We start from the raw sequence: 23,395 nt of genomic DNA, 5'->3' as shown, positions 1-23,395 counted from the left end.
TCACTTTTATGCTTTGATCATAGTTTCTTTGAATCAAGTCGATGGATCCTGCAGTCAACAATGGTTAGAGGGGGCTTAGCCCTTGGCAGGATTGGGCCCTATGCCAGGACTAAGATGTATGTCTTTTTTCAGATCAATTATTTCTTTTCAGTTGGAAGTGTTCTGCACTTGGCACCTGTTTACCAACCTCTAACTGACTAGTCCTGGTGCTGCTCAGCAACAGTACTAAAACCTAACCCCAGGGCTTGGATAAACAACTAGCTTCAGATGGGAGATGTGTCTAGGTGCCTAAGTCCCAGAAAGACTCGCTACCATCTTTTCTTCTATCATTTCTCATGGACCAGATTGCACCAAATGGCAGTTATCAGCAAAGCATTTTTCCCGACCGTGCCCTGAAAATGACTCAGCTCAACGGCTGGAACTAAACCTCTATCAGCAAGTATCTAACGCCAAAGCACCAGAGAATGGACCCTGTCGTGAAAGCGTAATTGAGCTGGGTGAAGGAGAGACGTCAGGTCTATTTTGAAACCTCTGTAGTGTATGTGGAGTTCTAAAACTTTGCCACCGAAGTGGGTAATTAAAAATGGCCTGTGAAGGGTTCTCAGCTTACTTCCAAAAGTGGTGCTTTTGTTTCCTCTTCAATTATCTCAATTATGCCTCTGTATAATTCCTGGCAAAAACAAGCTGAATTGATGCTTTATGTGATATGACCAATGCCACCTGCTCTTACGCCACAGTGTGCTCAATGGGGCTTTGCAGACTAAGCCGAATAATGCTTGGCACAATGCTTTGTCGTTGCTCTTTTCCTGAACCACACATGAGTTTGCTTGAAAACAACACCTCCAGTGGGAAATGTACACTCTGGGGCTGCACTGCAACGCTGGGGGTACTACATTTTCCAGCCTTGCTTTGCCAGTAAAGAAAAATCCTCTTTTATCATAGTAGCGAGATCTTCCCCTTGGTGTAATTTGAGGAAAGGGATGGTGACACTTGTGTGAACTGTAACCAAATACTTAGATGAAGATTCTTAATTTGATATCCTCTGATGAAACCTGCTAAATACCGGTAGGCTGCTAATGCACAACCTGATAGGGCAGGGATAACTCATGGGTTAATTCATTTTCCGTAAAGCTCCAAAGCCAAAACAAAACAAATGTCTAGCTCGATTTAGATGGCTGCACTTTGAAATGGCCAAGCATGAAAATCACAATGGGGTGAATAATGCATGAGCCAATGTTTATGACCCTAACGTTAAGGCTAGTGCATTGCAATGGGGAAGAACCGGATTATTGGTGATGCTGTGAATAGAGCCGAGTGCATGAGTAAATGTTTGGTTTGGTGGTTGCAGTGGAATTTTTTTGCTTTTTCTCGTAGAGACAAAAAACAAAAACATTTGATTTGGGTTGAACGAAACGTCGTTTTGAAAAGACACTTCAAAGCGAAATGTCGTTTCCAATCAACGTTTCTGAAACAGTTCAACTCTTCCCAATTTGTTTCCCCATTTTTTTCCAGCTGAAACTATTTGACCCGAATTTGCGAATAGTTTCAGTGCCCTGAAAAATGCATTTTAGTCAAATTTACTATTCCCTGAACAAAGGCCACCGAGCTCTAGCTGTGACTCCCTTAGCCTCACTGGTAAGCAGTAAGTCCGTGCCTGAGGAGCTATGGGGTAGCTCCATCAAAAAGCCAACTCAACAGAGCAGCACTGGCTTACACCAGCTGAAGATCTGGCCCAAAGCGAGAGAGGGAAGGTCAGTGTCATTGGGGTAAAAGCTATTACAGATTCAGAGGTCGGCTGGTTACTGGAGACATGTCAAAGTTCAATAGGAACCTGATCCAAAGCCCAGTGGAGTCAGTGAAAAGAATCATTGTTGTCTTAGGTGAGCAGTAGAGCAGGCCCTGGGCTGGGATTCACGCTTAACATAGTCAGTAACGAACCACAGGAACTTATAAATGGGTCTTTAGACTCGTTTAGCACAACAGTGCCAGTGCAGCACAATGCGGCTGCTGAGCAGCGGGGCCGTTTGAACTTTTTGGAATGCAAGCATGCTTTGCGCCTCATTCCCTCTTTGAACTTTCTGTTCAGAAGATGAGAACCCAGCAAATGACACAGTCATATGTTCAAAGCATACTCGGGCCTTGTGCTGTGGCTTTTTTGTTTTTGATTTTTTCTTGTTCTCCCTCTCCTCTCGCCCCTTTCTTCAAGGACTACAGAGGGCTGAGGATGGCACCTATTAAAGCAATTAGATCCACAGTTGTTGTTTGGCAGGCATCAGTGACACTCACCTATCAGCATCTTCACTGAATTTGTTTCCCACACAGTTCTCATCTGCAGACGTGTTGTCAACACTGCAGATTGGTTGTGCAGCTCTTAAAGCTGAGCAATTTACTTTCAACACATAATTTATCCACTGAAGTTAGCTTCTTTTCTGCTGAGGATATCTGTACGGGATGTCAATTTCCTGCATTTCTACTCACTACTCCATTTATTATTATTATTTGCAATTTTTGCTTCTCTATTTGCAAATATTTAAAAATCTATAGCTTGATTGTAGGCTGCTCTAAGCAACTGTTGGCTATTCTATATACATGGTACATTGGTCAGCTGGGATTGGTCAAACAAGTCCCATTGGGATTATTTCTGGAACCTTATTGGATGACTTTGCAAGCACTTATGGCACAAATACCTGTGTGTACAAATCTAAAATTCATTTTCCACGGATACTTGTGTCTATGTTTTTGAAATTATTTCTCCATAGCAAATTCAGGTGGATAAAACTTGGGCCCTTCGCAATTCACCTGTCTGCAGACAGTGCTGGATCTCTCTGTTTTAAATGGGAGTTAAGTGATGCAACTTACCAGGCTTTGACAGGTGAATATCACTTAAGAAGCAAACACAAGCCATCTTTGGCCCTGGCCGATGGAAACGAATTTATAAATTTCAAGCAAGAATTAGCAGATGCTGAATATTCATCCACCTTCTGTCATTCTTGACCTGACCCTCCTCTCATTTGGATTGGTTTTACATCCATGTAACTCTGCTTCCTACACATTTACTCCAGTATGAAAGGTGAAGGGCATGGCTCACGCTCATGATTTCATTGTGGCGCTTGTGATAGTGTTTTTGTTAAAGCCCCAGCACCTGGAGGCATGTGATTGCCTGAGACTCTCAGCTTTCATTAAAAACAAAAAACAAAATTAAGTTTCTAAGCTTTACGGGGAAAGGACTGTCCTTTTGTTCTGTTTGTACAGCACCTAGCACAGTAGGGTGCTGGTCTGTGGCTAGGCCTCCTTGGTGCTACTACACTACAAGGAATAAATAAAACAACCATAATAATAATATTAACCCCTAGGGTTGTGGAGAAAATCTTGCAGATATTACCTGTGAGAACTCCAAAGGCTCTGAAACCAGAAAGCAATTTTTTTCAAACAATTGGCAATAGTGGGAGAATTTCATTTAAACAGCATTCGTCAGTGTTTTTATAAAGGTTGCCTATGGCTTGACATACTCTATTATGGTAGGATCAGTGCTAAGGTGCTTTTGGGACCAAAGCCTGAGTGATGCAGGGCTGGAATTTTTGGGGTTGCGCTACTAACTCTCATGCTATTCGGGAACTGTCCTTTGGGAAGGTCATGAATGGGGGAAATCATTTAAAGGACTCCGGCATATTAGGATCAAAAGTACATCCCTTCACCTTTGTCTGCCTCCCTGTCTACCCTCCTCCCAAGATCATTCAGCAGTTGTCTCTTTCCTCTGCTTTTGGACTTATTTAGACCCAGCTTTGGGGATATAAAAGGTTTCTTTAGAGATCAAAAATCCCTCAGATCTCTTAGGAAAAGATTTGTCAGTGCTGGTCCAAAACAGTGTTGTCACACGGCTGTGTAAGCTGCAATGTTTTGCAACATGACTATGGAACAATGAGAGGAAGGAGGACGTACGAGCCTATTAATGTTCAGCTGGCTAAATAGCGTTTTCTGTACGAAGCATTTCCAGGGAAGTGTCATTTTGATGACGACTGTATTTGGCCGTAGCTGCGAATCTGTGTACCCACCCAGCTTTTAATTAGAAAGCCAGGACGCTGTTCCCATTTCCAACCTTAACACTCGTGTGTAATTAAAATAAAATAAATAAACACAAAGCAAAAGTTTTTGCTCCCATCGTGAACATTCCGTCCAAATGGCATTTCCCTGTTGCTGTGTTACTGGGAGTTACAACGCTGGAGCCCAGATCTGAGCAATGCCTGCTGCCCTCTTGTCAACGTATATTCTAGGAGAGATTTACCAACCCCAGACTCGGCTCTGCATTTGGTGAAAGCCTTTCCAGTGACCCTTGTGAGGGGGCCTAAGATTTCTCCAGCTGCAAGCTGTCCAGGTTATCCCTCTCAGCTGGGTTTTTACTTCATTTGAACCCGGAACAGAGGAGCCCCACAGGCAAAGCAAACTGCCAAACAGATCTGGCAAACCCTTTGTGGAGCCAAGCATCCGAATCCTGCTCCAGTTCAGTATTTAAAGATCCTTCCCTTGAAATGGAATTTCAGTTCTCAGTAGCACATGAAGCCTGTGTTATTTTTTCTCACATCTCCAGGGGTAACAGATTAAATATGAGAAACTTTCCGCTGAGCATGATGAGTGTCAAACGCTCAGGGGTTTTGTCCAGAATTGTAACAAATGCTGATAACATTCATTTGCTAGTGGTAGAAGAGTACAAGCAACAACAAAAGGAGCCTTTTACATGAATTGCTATTTGGAAACTGGCAGTGTTGGAGTACTTATGAGTGCCTTAGAAAGCAAGTCGCTGCAGGTAGGGGATGCAGATACAATATACAGAGAAGAAACCCTGCCTTGCTTTAGTATTGACATTAGAATTCATTTATTTCATTCTCAAGTATCTGAACAAAGCTTTGAAATCAAGAGGTATTCAGGGAAGTGACAAACAGGATGCAGGTGCTGCTACAAATCCAGCCTGCATAGCTTAAAGGAACACTTAAGAAAAATTGTTTTACAATTGAGGTGCCAGTGAAAAACACGTTATTATGGGGACACTTTCCATTTAATACATGTAAGCAACATGCACCCTGGCAAAATGTTCACATGGAAGTCACTGAACTGCATTTCAAATGGCCCTGAGTGCCCTTATTTATGTTACCTCTCTTCACTAGCATTTTTCAAAGCAGCTTTTACACTGAAATAAACAACGCCCCAGGTGGCTCTGGTAGGCAGCTGTTGCTTTCAAACTTCTGCCTAAACGGAATTTAGACTCTCAGGCTTCTACAAATACACAAAAAAATACCAAGTGTTAGAATTTATGCACACGCCTCCTCCAGAAACACACACACAGAGCGTGTTGCATCCATGTTTTGCCCAGTGAAGACTGTGACACATTTTATTTTGATCTTTGTCAAATCAAATTTGCTAGATTTTGGATTCAGTCCGAATGATCGAAGCCACTTGCATTGCACAGTTGTACAGAAAAGCAGGTGTCTGAAGATAAACATCTCCGTTAATGAGCCTACAGCAAGGCAGAGAGAATGAAAACAAAGTCTCCCAGACAGAGGCGCTTGCACCTTCTCTCCCATTTTTTGATTTAGTGCTGCAGAAAAGACTCGGATGGGTGTGTTAACGAAGAAGGGGTGAGAGGAGGGAGGGAGCGGCAGGTTTCTTACCTCTACTGTTGGCATACAGGATCACCAGCGCGACCACCGCACAGGTCATCAGCAGCAGCAGGACCGACAGACCGATGGTCGCAAAGCTCCAGGATTTCTTCCCAGATTTTGTCGATTTTTCCACAATATCCATTTGACTTTCTGATTTCCCCATTATTGTAACTCTGAAACAGGAGGGGTGGAGGAGGATCAGAAATTAATAGCACCAGGCAACTTACCAGGTTGGCAAAATCCATGACTGCTCAGGCACGAGGGGACACGGAACAGCACCACAGGGGAGGGCAGAGAGGGAAATCAAACACTTAATGATTACATGTACTTATCCATTTGGTTGTCCACAGATTTCCCAACTTCATTCTCCATCTCCAGCGCCTACAGAACTGACTGCGCTCAGTGTGTGCTGGTAGGGGGCTTCCCTCCACAGCCCCAGTTCTCCTGGTGGGGCAGTGTCCTAAGACGCCCTCCCTGGGAGGTGTAAGAAGAGTCTCATGATCAATTTGGTAACTCCCTTGCCCCCAGAGGGGAAGGCAAGTGAGAGACTTGCCTCTCCACCCCTTCGACCAGTGTCTCAGGACCTTCGCAAAGAACTTTTCCCCGGGTCAGGTAGCGCTGCTAGGCTCTGCTAAAAGAAGCTGAATCCAAAAGAGATGCCTCCAGGTGTCAGTGCCTTTGCTGTGCTGGCTTTTTCCCTCGCAGAGCAGAAAGCTTTGGAATTCGAAACCACCCCAGAATATGTGCCAGCCTGCTGGTTTGTGAGGGCTTCCAACCTCCAGCTCCTCAGTCTTCCCAGATCCATTCCCAAACTTCTGAGCCCAGCCGTGTGCTGCTCCGAGCTTCCAGCAAATGATCCTGAGCAGCAGGGGGAGGAGGGTTTGCGTTGCAGAGAAAGATTGAAGGCTGTGCACTGAACGGTGCGTGCAAGCAGCAGAGATACAGTGTCTGCTGCAGACTCTGCTAAGTTTCTTCTTGCTTTCTAGGGATCCGCTTGCCTTTTTCTCCGCAGCTGGGTTTATTTATATACTGAAGCATAGGTGCTGGAACTAGGGGTGCTGTGGGGGCTGCCGCATCCCCTGGCTTGAAGGGGTTTCCATTATACACAGGGTTTAGAGTTTGGTTCAAGGGCTCTCAGCACCCCCACTATACACATTGTTCCAGCTCCCCTGTACTAAGTGCAGAGAATTCCTCACTCATGCTGCCTTTTGAAGGAGGCAGAGGGAGGAAGGTGGGTTAAGAAGAGAGCGGGTTGAGCATGTGGTTTCCCCTCAGTTTTTTAAATTGGCAGCTATAGACATTATAGTGTAAATGGATTGGTGTAAATGGGGGTGGGGGGCGGTGGTGTTTTCTGAAGGCTGATTTGCTTGTGCAGGTTAGGATGCACTGTGGATCGTTGCCACGGTTAATATTATGCTAATCTTGGTATTGTTGCCCCTTTTGACCCTAGTGATTAGTCAATATTTGGGGTCTTGTCGATTGTTTCTGTTTGAGGAGAAATTGAGGGTGGAGTCAGATATTGCTTTGCTGCAATCCTCTTCATTTACAAAGGATGCACAAAGTCCCGTTTCCCTGAACACAGCAGGAATCAAACTGGAGGCAGTTTCCTTGTTCAATATTTCAAGCCCCTTTTTCCAGCCAGCACTCTGCCCCCAAAAGCATTCTCTTTGCCTTCCCTCAGGCCAGGGTCATGCTACAAGTGCTTCTCTGGCTGTTCTTGGCTTCCTGATGTCTTTCCTGATTGCTTCTGCGGTGTTTCTTAGCTGCTTCCCCATCTCTCTTTTTCAGACAGACAGACAGACAGACATGCACACACACAACTCCACCAAATAATACCCAGCCCCCTGTGTTTGTGTTCATCCCCCACTGAAATCTCCCTACCCACATAGCTCAGCTCCTGGCTGTCCTTGCATGTGCCATGTGTTTTGGGAGGGGTGGCTCCTATTGTTTCAGTGATCTAAGTCCAAAAGGAGCTTAACTGCTTCTTAAATGTATTGGGCTGATGTTATGGCCAGCTGCTTCAACAAGGTTTCACCCAGCCCCTGCATAGCAATACCTACACATATATAATGATTGTAAGAGTTTGAGTTCCCGTAAGAGGTAGAAGCTTAGATATGTACCCTTAGTCCTATGAGAGTGCCTGATAGCGATTTGCTACAGAGTTGAGCTGGACCCACAAAACCACTGTCACCTGGGATAAAAGAAGGAAACAAACAATTCAATCCACTGGGCTCTGCCCCCCACAAACCCATTGGGTTATGCATGTGGTTTGCCTTGCACCCTGGGCTTCTGTCCAGTGGGGGAAGGCTGCACCGGACCCTCTCTGAAGTTAACCTTTGTAAGCCTGAATAAAAATCAAACTGCGGGGCTGTTTGGAAACCCGACCCACTTCCCGATCCTGGATATAATGTCTGTGAGAACAACTTATGGAGGGAAACCAAGCTGAAGCAATGAGTTTTGAGGTAGTTCTCAAGAAGTGGCCTTGTGTTTCTTGTGGCAGGCAGTTCCATAGCCTAGCGCTAGCAAAACGCTTGTCTCGCTCACACTCAAGCTTTCCCTGCATGGCCAACAGTTTCATTGTTCCAGCAGAACATAACAGGCAGGGCAGGTCTATCTACTAAGGCACCATTACCATAGACCTAAAGGAATCATCACATGAATGGAAGTTAGGTGCCTAAATACCTTTAACAATCTGTCTTTAAGTGACTTGTCCAAAGTCATACAGGAAGTCTCTGGCAGAGCAGGGAATTGAGCCTAGCTCTCTCGTGTCTCACTCACGGCATCTTTCTTCAGGTCCCAGATGGCAACAGGCTTTGAATTAGGGCAAAGACCCAGACTGGACCCTGCATCGAGGGTGAGGAGCCAGTGCAGAGACTGGAGTACAGATGACCCGAGTTGGGACATTTTCAAGGGTGTCTGGCGTCACCCCGGAGATGATGAGTTGCAATTTAATCAATATCATCCCCTTTTGAATTGTGTTTTTAATTGGAAACTAACCCACAGTCATCAGTTTAAAACCCTCCCCACTTCAATAGCTTTTGTTCATTCTAACTACACTTTCAGGTGTGTTGCTGCTGCTGCCAGTGAGTGCTTCTTAAACCTGGGCAAAAGATCTAGGGTAAAGGAGCTAGTTTGCAATACAATTTCACGGCTTTATTGTGATTTTTCCTTACCATTTCACACTGCAGACAGCATGCTAACAAGGCTGCAGGCACCCATAGTAAGATCATATGCTCAGCAGAGTGTGAGCCCAATAGTCCCATTGAAGTCACTGGGCTGATCTAGTTTAGGGCCAGACTGCGATCTCTTTGCTTGGTCTGAATGGTCCCTTATCCATGGCATCACCTAGGTAGTACAGTACTAGTCAACGTAAGGGGCAGAATCTGACCCTTCCCATCCTCTACTGCCACCCCTTACAGTCGTTTCTGGGTGTCTTCCAAGCTAAATAGATTGGCAATGCCCAAACCACCCACTTGTTTCAAATTAATCACGTGCTTAAGTGCTTTGCTGGATCAGGGCACAGTGAGTAGCTCTGCAGAAGGCAGGTAATCAGGCGGGTCACAAAGTTTTTGCCATGGTGACAGTTGTTCACAGTTCCCCGTCCCCTCCCCGTTACAGCTTTCAAATGGCTAAATGTGCTCAGCACATCCACAATTCTCTGACTGAGCGCCAAGTGTCAAGTTACCACCAAAGCAGCTAGTGAAACATGGGGGCCCACAAGAAGAGCTATTGAAGATGAAAGAAAATTATCCTGGAGGCCTTCGGGATATTTTTAATTGATCCTTAAGAGAAGGGGTCAATGGACATTTTGCTGGAGAGAGTCTTGGATCAGAAGGATAGGATGTGACCCATAGGCCCCAATCCTGAGTGTCTTTAACTCTTATTGGCTTCATTGGGAGTCAAGACCCCGATCAAGTATGGTGCCGTGTAGTCATGCGTGGAGCAGCTGTCACTTGAATGCAGAACATTCTCCCACAATTCTACCGATGGAAGTTTTTTGGTCCAAGTTGTACATGGAAACATAGGGATCAGTTACATTGTCTCACATTCTAAAACCACAGGGTTTTATATTCCTATCAAATTTTTTGTTAGCAATAATGATTCCAATTCTGGGTATTTCTGATATCCATATAAACGTGCAATCTCATTTTGAGCTTTGTTAAGTTTTTGGCCTTGGTGGCATCCAGTGGCAATGAGTTCCACAGTATGATTATGCATTGTGTGGGAAAGTGGGTTTTTTTTTTAAATCCATTTTGAATTTGCCACTTTTCAGTTTCATTGAATGCCCCATATGGTTGTGTTAGGAGACAGGGAGAATAAGGACTTTTACACTATAGATGTTTCAGAGGTTAGTACTGACTAAGACTCATCCAACATAGCTACTGCGATCTTCTTAGAAAGGTTTCAGGTATTCTCAGAAAACTTTAGTCATAAAGAGCATTCTGCCTGCCTTTTCCTCCTACTGGTATGAAGCTGGGGTGCTTTCAAGGATCTTTTCCTGAATCTCTATGGTGGATGCACATGCCAGAAGGGCTGAGAAAAAGCTCATGCCATTTCCCTACAGGCAAAATACTTTGTCTGTATTCACAATGTTGGTGAATACGAGGCAAAGGTTGTCTCAGGCCAGCAGGAACTTTAGACCTAGTAGTCAGCAGTAATGGATAGTTTGTGCTTCTCTCATTGAATGAAGTCCATAGGAATTTTGCCATTGACTTCAATGGGAGCAGGCTGGCATGGGGCCACGACGTTGCAAGTCTATCCCAGAAATGACCTATAAGGAGATTTAGTCATCAGCTTGTTTCAGGTGACATTTTTGCAACATTCAAGGAGAAATTCTACAGTTTCCTGTCAACCTGCCACACTTTCCCCAGATTAAAATTCTCACAATTACTGATTGGGGTAACTTTAGGGGGCTATAAATATGACCCTTTTTTTAGAATTATCTTGTAGAAACTTGTAGCCCTAGCCCCTTAGTGTGATTATCGAGTCAGATCTTAGTAGCTAAAGAGGCCATTCTTGGTCAGTCCCTGGATGGGGAACATCTACAGTACAAGCTTGCAAGTGTCTTAGCGAACTATATAACATTACCTGCCTATTTGCAGTATTTCCTATAGAAACTATCCTTACTTCTTTTCTCAGACCAATCTGGCTGTTGACTTAATGGCAACCACCGTGTGTGTTGATTCTGTCCTAAGAGTACTTTTCAAGAAAAACTTAGTTTTCATAAAAGCAGCAAAGAATCCTGTAGAAGCAGCAAAGAATCCTGTGGCACCTTATAGACTAACAGACGTTTTGGAGCATGAGCTTTCGTGGGTGAATACCCACTTCATCGGATGCAGGTCCTGCTCATGCTCCAAAACGTCTGTTAGTCTATAAGGTGCCACAGGACTCTTTGCTGCTTTTACAGATCCAGACTAACACAGCTACCCCTCTGATACTTAGTTTTCATACTTAGTTTTCATTTCTGCATGGGCATTTGTATTAGTTAACCTTGTTAAGGTTCATTGCATGACAAAACAAATGTTGAGGGTTATTTAAATTAGGGCTGTAATAAAAAAAATATATATGCATGAAGAGTATGCGTATAAAATTTGTGAATGACACCAAGCTGGGAGGGGTAGCAAGCACAAGGATAGGATTAGAATTCAAAATGACCTTGACAAATTAGAGAATTGGTCTGAGATCAACAAAATCAAATGTAATAAGACAAGTGCAAAGTACTTCACTTAGGAAGGAAAAATCAAATGCACAACTACAAAATGGGCGGTACCTGGCTAGGTGGTCCTACTGCTGAAAAGGATCCAGGGGTCAGAGTGGATCACAAATTGAATACGAGTGAAGAATGTGATAAGATTGCAAAAAAAAAAAAAGCTAATATCATTCTGGGGTGAATTAACAGCGTCTTGTATGTAGGTCATGGGAAGTAGTTGTCCCACTCTAGTTGCTTTGGTGAAGCCTCAGCTGCAACCCCGCGTCCAGTTCTGGGCACCAGGTTAGGAAAGATGTGGATAAATTGGAGAGCGTTCAGAGGAGAGCACCACAGTGATGAAGGGGTTAGAAAGCCTGACCTATGAGGACAGGTTAAAGAAATTGGGCATGTTTAGCCTTGAGAGAAGAAGACTGGAGGATGGGAGGCTGGATAACAGTCTCCAAGCGCTGTTAAGCGCTGTTATAAAGGGGATGGGGATCAATTGTTCTCCATGGCTACTGAGAGTAGGACAAGAAATAATGGGTTTAATTTGCAGCAAGGGAGATTTAGGAAAAACGTTCTAACTCTAAGGATAGTTATGCTCTGGAACAGGCTTCCGGGCGAGGTCATGGAATGCCTATCATTAGAGAACAGGCTGGACAAACTCCTCTCGGGGATGGCCTAGGTTTACTTGGTCCTGTCTCAGTGCAGGGGGCCCGACCTGATGACCTCTCGAGGTCCCTTCCAGCCTGACATTTCCCAGAGTGTGAAAGATCTATGGCAAATGAGTAAACAACCCACCAAAGACCCTTTCTGCAGACACAGACATTTGAACAGAACAGTGTATGCAGAGAACAGGTAAGAACCACAGATGGGACAGAGCTAAAATATACCCAATAAAATGAGTCATCATTCTTAATTCATCAACAAAAGAACCTGTAATTTGACTGGAGCAATTACAGATAATACAGGCAGCAAATGGCTAAAATGATATTAATGATCTTTAAGAAGACTCTGTACTTTTAGATTCAAGCTGGTTTATGAGAAGAAATTCAGTAGGAATGAAAACAAAAATATGATTTTCCCCCACTGCTTTACACATCTATGGACAAATTCTCCCCTACACATGGGCACACAGAACTATGGTTAATCAACGGAAGCTAGAGCATACATCCGAGAGCAGAACTAGGCTCTTAATAGATATATATTATGTGTGAGAGAGAACTTCCATATATGTATCTTCAGTAGCTCTATACACACACACACACACACACACACACACACACACACACACACACACACACACACACACACACACATTTAAGACTTGCACTAGTAAGAACAGACCTTATTATGGTTACTTGCACCTTTTGATTAGGACAGAATACAGCTCAGTTTGCCTTAGGAGTCTGACTTGATGTCAGCGATGAGATTAATCAAGGAAGACTTAATTAACAGGTACAGAGGTGTCAATATGGTGCGCATGTGGTGCACCCTGATTTTGATTTAAGACAGCCTATCTCTTGATTTTTATTAGCTGTTTCTATTCATGATGGGGAATCTGATAACCAAGATATTCACTTGTTTTCTTTAAAAGAGAGGGAGAGAGAGAGAGAGCAAGCATCCTTTTTCTTCTGTATCAGCAGAGGGCTCAGAAACTGTAAAGGACAATTTTGCAGAATCATTAATTCTGTTGATCTTGAGCAACATCTGTGTGGTCATTAGCACAGGGTAATCAGTCATTCTGACAGTTCTCCAACAGGGCCATGATGTCCCCGTTCTGTTCATTGCTTCTGAAGGAAAGGACTTATTTTGGTCTCTGACAATGCGTCGATATCACCAGGTGGCCTTTATGGCAAAGAGGATATGATGATGCAGCAAGTAGCATTCTCCATTTTTACAGATGGGGACACTGAGGCACAGAGACCTGATGCAACTTGCCCAAGGTTACAGAGAAGGTCACTGGTGGAGCCTACACTAGAACTCTGGTCATCTGACTCCTAGTCTAGTTCACTAGAGTGCTGTATAAAGTAAATAATAGTGGTGATGAGCACCACAGAAATGCTATGTGTGCATAATGCTAGCTCTACACCCTACCGCCAAGCACTAGCAGATGTCTGGAGTGCTAGTGTAACACCGACAGACCCCAGTGGGCGGGATCGAACCTGGAACCTCTGGAGCTAAATGCATGAGCCTCTGCTCCATGAGCTAAAAGCCACAGCCCCCTTAGCGAAGGCTGTAGCAGACTCATTAATCTCTATGTGGTCTCGGTGCCACTACATGGGACAGAGCACCACACCCAGCACAAAGCAAGGGTTAGGTCTCATCTGGGTTGCACACAAATCCTAGGTTTTACCAGAGATGCTGACTTTGATTTCCCATGGGGTGCTCAACCCCTGCTCCGCCCCAGACCCCACCCCCACTGTGCCCCTTCTCCCAAGGCCCCACACCTGCCCTGCCTCATCCTGCCCTCGCCCCCTTCTGCCCCCTCCCCCAGCGTGGCCCCACCCTCACTCCACTTCTTCCCCCTCCCCCCAGCACTTCCTGCCCACCGCTGACCAGCTGATCCTCGGTGGGTGGGAGGTGCTGGGGGAAGGGGGAGGAGCCGATTGGCGGGGCCCATAGGCAGGTGGGAGGCGCTGGGGGGCGGGGGAGGAGCTGATTGGCGGGGCCTGCGGGTGGATGCTGAGCACCCATTATTTTTTTCTGTGGGTGCTCCAGCTCCGGAGCACCGTGGAGTCGGCACCTATGGGTTTTCCACTGGCTCTTGGCACAGGGTTGAGTTTCACTGTCAGTGCTCTGCGCGGATAGCAGCCGTGTAAGCGTCTCTCTCACTGTGCTGTACCAAATGCCCCTCAGCCCTGCTGCTCCCTATGGAATGCTAAGGGGCAAACAGCTACTACTTGTAAAGTTTAAAACCCAGCTTCCTAAAGCTAGCAGCTGGGGCATAGCATTGACACATTTCAAAGACATCACCTCTCTGGTGTGGAGCAGGTCTTGTCTCTCCTGTCTTCAGAAACAGCGGCTCCGTCCCTGTAAGCCAGACCGAGTCTGCAAAGTAACTGATCCGCATTCAGAGAAACTGTGAGACAGAGAAAGCTGAATACCTCCGATTTCCAGTGTCTTGTGCCCCGGCTGTCCTCTGTGAGCTCGAGGAGCTGGTGGAAGGGTGACGTTAGAGCTCTGAACTCTTCATCGACAGCCCTTAGAGTGATGTGTGAATGGATCAGCGTTTGGATGGGCTGCTGGTTTGTTCAGCACTGGAGCAGGATGGGGCTGGTGAGACCCTTTGCAGAGCTCTGGGGCTATTTTTCTAATGTTAGCAACCCCTGGCACACGTCTCATCGCTGGATGCTATGAAGCCGTGGAGATGCCCCGATGAGCGCTGGGTTTGACAAGTCTCCCTGTGGCACCGAACAGTCAGCAAAAAGCCTTGGGCATTGTGATGCAGTCTGTGAGGCTTCTGTGCAGTCACTCATCTCTCACACCAGACTCTGAGATCTGCCTTTGTTATCTCGTCCCTGTTTCCTGCTGTTCTGGGCAATAGCAGCAGGGAAAGAGGCTTCCTCTCCCGCTGTCTCTGACTTGTTGGTACTGGTGAGCAAATCTCCATGCACCTCAATGGAAGACATCAAGTAAGATGAATGAGGCACAAAAGTCCTCTCCTCACTCATGGTAACTGGGCTTGGCCATCTTGGTCATGGGCAAATTCAGGCAATGGGTGAAGATCCTGGCAAGCTCACTACTGATTGGAGAGCAACTTGCACCCAACGTAGCCCTCAACTGGATCCGGATCTGCAAGCAAACTACCCGGCTGCCTCTTATCCCGAAAACGGGCTGAACAAACACCTGGACGGGAATGTCCGACTCCTGGTTTCTGAATACTTGCGATGGCACTAGTGGTGCTGTTATGAGACCTTGCAGTCTCCTTACTGCTGGGTTAGTGCACGCAGGCAGAGTCCTCAGAACAATGACGCATGCAGCCAGGAACCACATCTATTTATTACTGGAAGAGTGTACAGTGGCAGCTGTCTCCCTGGTGCTAGTGTTGCAGTTATCAAACAGTTTCTCTCTCTCTATCCCTTCCCCAGACACACCCCTCAGCACCCCACTAACTCTGGCATCCATGACTCATAAAAATCCTTTGCAGACCAAAGGCCTTTCTTGTTAGAATGCAGCAAATGAGGGGTATTATCAAAAAAGCTCTCATGATCGGTACCCAGACCTCACTCCCCCTTGCCTCCTACCTGCCTTTCCTTGCTTCCCTCTAATTTACTCAGTTTAGACAGGTACTATTTAGCAAGAGCCAGATTCTGTTGCTCTTAGTCACTTTAAGCCACTTTCTCAACAAAGTCACTTTCTCAACAAAGACGTCCAATGCACTGGGAATCTGCAAGACTTTAATGGGACGTCTTGTGGAGTACAATGCTACTTACCATGTGTCAGGGTATTGGAATCTGCAAAGTCCTCAAATTAAACATATAGAAATGAAATAAAGTGTTTTATCTTTCTTCGCTTTAAGCCCTTCCTTCAATAAAGGCCAACACAGTGGTACATGATCCCGTGTCCGTTTTGACCTGTGAGGTTTTAATGATTGACCTGTACCTTGAGCCCAGGGTGGGGGTCCATGTAAGAATTTAAATGACTACATTGACATGCAAAGCATATTCTTATGTTATCTTGCATCAGAGTTTTGCTTTTCATTATGTATTTCTGCCTCCACGGCTTTTGATTTTATCACTGAGTGACACAAAGTATTATGCTTTAGGACTAGTCAGGTCAGTGAAGTGGCACTTATCATGTGTCAAGTCTTCGTTCTTTCCTTTAAAGCCGCTGCTGCTCAGCACATACAATCTGGCAACTGCATCAACCCCAATCCAGGTAGAAATATTTAACGAGAAACATCTCTGAAACTGTCTGGAGGGGAAATATTTGCATGTTCTGCTTTTATTGCTGATTAGAAAGGATAACATGTCAGAAGGGGTGAAAACCTATCCGAAACAGATGATTTAAAAATGATTCTGTTATATGCACAGTTGCATTTGGTGCAATAAAAGCTACAAATCTGCAAGGATAGATATTTCTGTTATGACTTGGGTCCCTTTGCATCAACGGCACAAATGTTGATGTATTCTGCCTATTTGCATCTGAACTATTGTAAAGAGGGAAGTTCAGTAACATCAGCTGAGCAAAGATCTATCTAAAAGTGATATATTTACTACACACAGACATCGGTTTTGCTTAGGAATAGAAATGGCAGATAATATTCCAAAATTGTCTGTTAGTACATTTCATATTTAGAATCCCAGTGCTGTTTAGTACCCTCAGTCTACCTACCTGTTTTCTGAAACATAGAACAAATGTTTATATTTAAGCAACTATACTCAGAATGGATCTTCTGTACACTAACCTGCATCCATATCGATGGTAAGGACTAGCTGGAATGCAGAAGAAAGCATGAAGCTGTACTGTAATGTTAGAAGAAGTACCATGATAATGAGGAACCCAGTAACACTAAAACTGGGAAACTCCAACGCAATATTTTGATTTCTACTTTTTGACTCATTGTCTAGGAAATGCAGTGCTATAAGGATGACTCACAGTGCGCATAATAACAGGTTTGCCTTTGAGCAGCAATATAACTTAACAAGACTTAACTGGCACTTTAAAAAATCTTGCTCAAAGATTCCCCCAGGTAGCCAGTTGGCTACCAGATGCGTGTAGTGTAAGTGAACCCCAGCAGACACATTTTCCAAACCAGAACAGAATCAGGAAAACCTCTAAGCTCAGATGCTGCCTTGCAAGTCTTCTCCATATCGAGATAATTGATCTCTTGCAAATCATTAGAACAAAAACTCCAGGCACTTGCAATGTTAGATGTATAATGCATGCTATTATTTTTTGCCGTTGATTTCCAAATGCGTGCAGTCTGAATAAGTAGAACTAAGAACCAGGTGAAATGAGAAGTTTTCTTACCTCTGTCTTGTGAAGATTGTTTTTCTCAGCTGCAGAAAGCAGGTAGTGACTGTGGTTTCTGAGCTGTAATTGGGATGTTTACATTTTCTGGCGGTGGGAAAGGAAAGCTTATTATCAGCACTGATCTCTTCAGCAAGCTTGTCTCAAGAAATGGTTTTACAAAGTACTGAGGCAACTTCTCCCTCCCTCTTTCCCTCATGTACATTCACTCTCACACACAGGTGGCTTAGAATGCCCAATGAATTAAATGCTCTGCTAGGTGATTACAGAACATTAGAATGAAAATTTAACTCTTTCTGCTGTATTGGAAACCACTCCATTTTGTGTGTAGGAGGGGAAAAGACTTGAAGTACTGTAATTTATGGTACATGTCTGCCAGTCAATGTCAAAGCTGATTTTCCAGATTTTTCAGCATTTACAGATGTCTGTCCTATAATGATGATCAGTTTTTAAGAAAGCTATAATTCATAATGATATATTTAATCTCTTCCCAACATCTTTTCACATATCTAGTCCAGAAAGAATTCTGCTCCATAAAGGGAATGTCTTGTGTTTTCCATCCATTTAATTACAATACACAGTGATGCATATAAAATACATTTGTGATGGTGCAAAGTTCTTAAATTAAATATATAGAAATGAAATAAAGTATAAATATATTTTACAAAGTATGATCATGTGTGGAGACTGAGTAAAATGTATCTTGTTTTAATTTGGTTTTGTTAAGTTCATACGCGTATGCACCAATATGTATTCCCACACAGTTCATATCACTAAAAAGATACACATTGAGTTGTACTATGTAGAGAGCTTTACATTTCGGCAAATGGCTATTATAGCTGTCACTTTGCAGTGATTGCAAATGCCCAAGTTATAAAATAGTTTCCAATATTGTTATAGCCCCTGCAACAGAGTGCTGGTCCCGGGGACCATGTAGGTGTCTCTGCCCCCTCGTTCAATGCTCAAGTCCGTTAAGATTGAGGGGACTGAGTTATGGGAGTAGGCTGAATAGCATTCCCCACTAAATGGGTAGGAAAGAGCTCTCAAACCAGTAAAGATGTTCAAACTGGTAGAAAGACTGTGAGCGCAACCTTAGTAAGGTTATATGGAATCATGTATATTTTCTCTAAAGCACATGTGCATTTTATTTAATTAATCACAGAAGCCACATGCAGACACCCATACTTGGGTATGGTGGTACTTTACTCCGCAAGTAGTCCTATTAGTTTTAATGAGGCTGTTCAAGGAGTGAGCTCCTGGTTCATCAAAGCAGGTAAGCACAGGCTTAAGTTTGTGTGTCCTTGTCTACCCCTGTTCAGCAAAGCACTTAGGGCCCAATTCCAGGAAGTCTTCACAGCTAGGATTGCACTTAAGCACAGACTTAAAGTGCTTAAGTGTTTTTCTCTATCAATGCCTAAATGAATGTGAGAGAAGATATCAAAATCTGGCCCAGAGCAAGTATCTTAAAAATGTCTATTTCTCTTGCATTTTATGCGCTGTTATATTTCACAGTGCAGCAAATCCGACGGCTGAATGGCCAGACTGACGTTCTTCATAGCTGCTCCTGCACTCCATGATACCAAGCCTTTGAAGTGATAGCATCCACACCTCCTCATATCTACTGGGTCCACAATGGTCCAGAAAGAATTTTAAATGCTTTTCATGCTGCATGTGGTGGTCGGCTGCAACAGGCTAGGAAATTGGTAGAGCAGGAATGACACAAGGGCAGCAACTAATCACATCTTCCGTATTTGTCACCAGTCAGTGTCTAGATTGTCCAGCCATCTCACTGCTGCATCATTGAGGGCAATGTGCTGCAGTTCACCCTCCAATCTTCTAATGATGCGTCCTTCCACCACATGCTTGACCATCTGCATTGCTGCCCACAGTCACACTGTGAAGATTGGGCTACTCCACATTTCAGCATTGTGGCAGCCACTCCAGCCATTCCAATGAGCAGCTGGCTAAGCCTAGTCCAGGATCTGCATCCCAGGTTGCAAACAGGTGGGTGCCTTCTCGTGGCATCCTCTATGAGTAGAGTAAAGCGACACGAAAGCAGACGAAATGTGGAAAAATGCAGGTTACATCAACTTAGCCACTGTCAACAAACAAAACACACAAACGCTGCACCTGTTGGAAAAATGGTCAACAATGAATTTTACCTGACCACTTTGGTGTAACCAGTATTAATCAGTACTGCATAACTTGTTCTTGTGGCAAGGAATTCACTGGTCTGATGTTCTTCAACTTTCTCTGATACGTCCCTTATTTCCTACATTAAAAGACTAATTTCCAAGAAGTGCTGAGTGCAGTTGGGAGGGAAATGGTTTTCCTGTTCTACTAGAGTTTGCAAAATTTTTCTGGTACTGAAATGGGAAGAAAAGTCAAAATCTCAGAAAGTATTTGCAAATTTATAATCCAAATATTTTCGGATTCAGGTTAATATTGAAATATTTCATTTTGTTTATATTGAAATGTTTTGCCTTAAATTTGCCCTTTTAGTTTTTTAAACTTTTTTTAGTGTAAATCAACTGAAATTTCTACAAGAAAAGCCATTTTCAACTGAAGAACAAAATTTTGTTTTGAAAATATCAAAATGGGGCATTTTGACCATTTCAGAAGTTTTTTAGTAAATGTGATTTTTGAACCAGGAGATTCTTCAAAACCAAACTTTACCTGCAAACAGTTTTTATTTTGATGAATTGACATTTTCCAATGAAAAAACATTTAGTTAGAAAATCCCCAACCAGCTTTAGTGCTGAGAATCCATAACTCCTATTGAAGTCATTGAGAAGTGCGTGTTTTCTCTCATGCTGCCCTTCACACTTGGGAGGCGCGCGCGAGAAACCTCCCAGAATCAATGCATTGGCCTCCTTCAAATCCTTCCTCAATACTCCCCTCTGTCATGATTCCTACAAAAAACTTAAGAGAGGTTAGGCTGCCAATGTGCTGAGACTACTGCTCATTATGCTGACCAATATTGTCTCATTGTTTTCTCATACTCCCGTTTGTCTGGCTGTATCCACCTGTTGTCTCTTGTTTTATACTTAGATTGTAATTCCCTTGTTTTGTTCTGTGTTTGTACAGCACATAGCACAATGGGGTCTCATGACGAGGCACTATGGAAATATAAATAAGAATTGTGTGTAACTTTCTTCAGGTGAATAGTCCCATTGACTCCTGTACATAAGTGTGTGCAGGTTTGAGGCCTGAGTTTGGACAGTGCCTGGCACACTTTTGTGTACTGAGTTACAATAACAATAGTGCTATCCACTCAGGAATTCCTAGCTGCCAGTCTTGTGCTCAGACCACTAGATTCTACCTCTCTTGATCTTGGGCGATTAGTGGGCAGTTTTCTGGTGTAATTAACACTAACGCTTAGGCTTTGTCTACATTAGAACTTTTGTCAGCAAAACTTTTGTCGGTTGGGGTGTGAAAAAAAACACCTCTGACCGACATAACTTTCATTGGCATAAGTGCTGGTGTGGACTGCGCTATGTCGGTGGGAGAGCTTGCCTCTTTCACCACCAGAAATTGGTCCAATAAAAGATATTACCTCTCTCACTCGGTCGCTCGCAAATCTTTTGCTCTATTGTGAACTGTAGAGGGTCAGTTTCCTGGCATTTCCCTCTGCATCTCTACTTGATGTGTGTTTATACTGCAGTTCATCAGCGAGGTTTATTAGGAGGCTTAATTGGATTCCATTAGCATACATTTAAGCCAGTCCAAAGCAGCTGAGAATGCAATCAATTAAAGCATCCAAACTCATTAATGATGTGGACACAGGATAATTTTGGTAGCTGGCTAATTACCCCTTTCGTTATGTAGAATTCATTGCCCAAGAATGACAAGAAATGCATGAAAAGAAAAGAAATATCAGTGCAAAAATACACGTTGTAAACCCCTCAACCAGGCAGCGAAGAAACAAGTGGTGATGTAGGAAAGCTTAATGTGCTGTTAAAACTCGGTAACATAAGAACCAACCCGGCACTTTTGCCCAAAACGCAGACGGAACCCAAACATAGTCATACCTTCATAAGATTTTAACGTCATTTTTAGAAAAGATATGGAGTATAGTAATAGAAGTCCAGGGTGTTTGAATGATGCATAATATCAGATGTCAGAGGCTTCTGTACATTCAAAGATATTTCAGGAGGAGTGGCTCTTCCGAAGAATGTCACCAGACCTTTTTCATGCAAATCATGGCTTGACTCATGCTGTTGAAATGTTGCCCCCTAGCTCACTGCAGGCCACCTGCACAGAACTTCCCAGCGAAGCAATTCATCGATATAAGTACAAGTGTGCTGGGGGCAGTGTCGATGTGATAAGAGTATGTCCCAAGGGGCACAACAAAATACACAGCAGTAATGGAAAAGGGTCATTAACAGTCTTCTGCATGAGCTTTGCTTCACACAACACTGGCTTTCACTCTCCATTGCTGGATTTTCCACTTTTGGGGCAGGTCTACTGGGGCAGGTCAGGATTGGGGCCAGTAATCCTATTCTCACATTCTGCACTTCCTATTCCCTTTACATGCTTTGGGGCAAATCCTATGCTAGTTTATACCCCCTGCACCTCTACTGACTTCCTTGGCGTCACATGTGGCGCGTATGACCACAGAATCTGTAGGCTCGACAGGCCCATTGCAGTCTGCTTCCAGGAGCCATGACCAAAACCTTTTACCGGTGGCTGCTCAAAGATAAACCAGACCATTTTAAGGACCCAGTCCTGCGCTGACCTTTGGAGCAGATCCCTCATGCTTAGCTTCCCCTGGTCCAAAGGTGAAGGGGTGGGGGCGATGCATAACCACCAAGACTCATAGGGAGAGGAACTCCAAAATGATGCATTCAGGAGACTTACGGTATGGTGGGATCCCTTCCTTTTCTGTAAATAGCTCTTTAATTTTTGATAATAAAAACGAGGGTGCACTAAATTCATGCGGCGTCTCAGTCATTTTGGGACTAAAGGCAGGTATGTCTATCCAATGAGGTACGTGAGAGGAATGGGACCCTGCGCACTGACCACTGGGGCTTGCAGGATCAGGCCTTATTTAGGAACCTACCTTTAGGCACCCACATTTGAAAATGTTGGTCTATGTAAATAAATAAATAGAAAGTCAGTGGTAGAGTCATGCACTGAACCCAAGTCTTCTGACTCCCAGCAACGTGCTCCAACCGCTAGCCAACGTTGCTGTCAGGACTTTCCAAGTTGCCGGGCTGTTTCAGTCAGCTGCGTAGTCATGCATTTGTCTTGTGCCCTCACAGTAGACTGGCTGTCAAGTAAACAACTGGTCATGTGCATGGGGTCCCAGTGACGCCCAGCAAGGGGGATCACTGGGGTATGCAATGTGTCTGTGATGCAAATGCAGTACTGAAGTGTTGGGGGGGGGGGTTGTATGGGCTCCCATACAGATAATAAAAAACAAAGCTCATTTATGGAAATTACAGCAGGAGTAGGATTGGAGGGGAAGATCCTTTCTGTTCCAGTAGGCTGCTTCTGTGAGGTTGGAGAGCTGTGCATTTTAAATAACAAGCCGTTTTATTTAAGGTGTTGCTGAGTAAAGGCTTAGTGAACCAGCAGATTCCAGCATGGACTGGTTTAGGGGAAATGTGATTAAAAGGCTGAGACTCCAAAGGCAGACTGTAATGGCAATGATAATGTCATGTAACGCGTTACATTAATAAAGACAGTGGCTCCTCAGAACCTTGGCAAATTGGAAATTGCTTGATGCAGAAGCGATGCAGTGATAATTCAGTTAATCTTGCCTGGGGAGACGGTAGTAAAACAAATGGGTTTTAGATTAGCTGTCATTAAGCAAAACAGCTGTCTTCCAGTGTCAAATACTGTCCTGACTTTTCCCCCATGCAAACCTCCGATGTCAGGGAATGACTGCAAAGGCTTTGCAGGTGTGTAAGCCAGGGCAAAATTTTGCCCACTGATCTGAATCTGAAAAGCACAGTGAATCAGAGTGAAAGTCAGGGCAGCTGCTTCACTGGGAATGTATCCGTTTCCAACATGTGTCGGATGAAAAGCTTATGCTGGCTGATATTTATTTCTGGTTCTGTTGGTACCTGGC

The 23,395-nt window shown here is 44.1% G+C and overlaps 1 protein-coding gene across 6 annotated transcripts in view; it reads right to left on the bottom strand.

Moving 5' to 3' along the window:
- Positions 1 to 17,387, bottom strand: part of MMEL1 (membrane metalloendopeptidase like 1) — a 56,458-nt gene extending 39,071 nt beyond the window's left edge. Inside the window, exons 1-2 of one of the 6 annotated variants that reach the window (XM_039508982.1) lie at positions 17,320 to 17,387; positions 5,664 to 5,827 (exon numbers count right to left, since the gene is read on the bottom strand). In XM_039508982.1, the coding sequence (XP_039364916.1) occupies positions 5,664 to 5,817 (154 nt within the window). In that variant the 5' untranslated portion in view covers positions 5,818 to 5,827; positions 17,320 to 17,387. The other 5 variants (XM_039508985.1, XM_039508981.1, XM_039508984.1 and 2 more) reach the window with 5 other exon arrangements.
- Positions 17,388 to 23,395: the final 6,008 nt, after the last annotated feature.

This window comes from Mauremys reevesii, linkage group 21 (genome assembly GCF_016161935.1).
Source record: "Mauremys reevesii isolate NIE-2019 linkage group 21, ASM1616193v1, whole genome shotgun sequence".
Taxonomy (NCBI): Eukaryota; Metazoa; Chordata; order Testudines; family Geoemydidae; genus Mauremys; species Mauremys reevesii.
The sequence above is the reverse complement of the archived record's forward strand: the minus strand, read 5'-3'. Positions and strand labels throughout refer to the sequence as shown.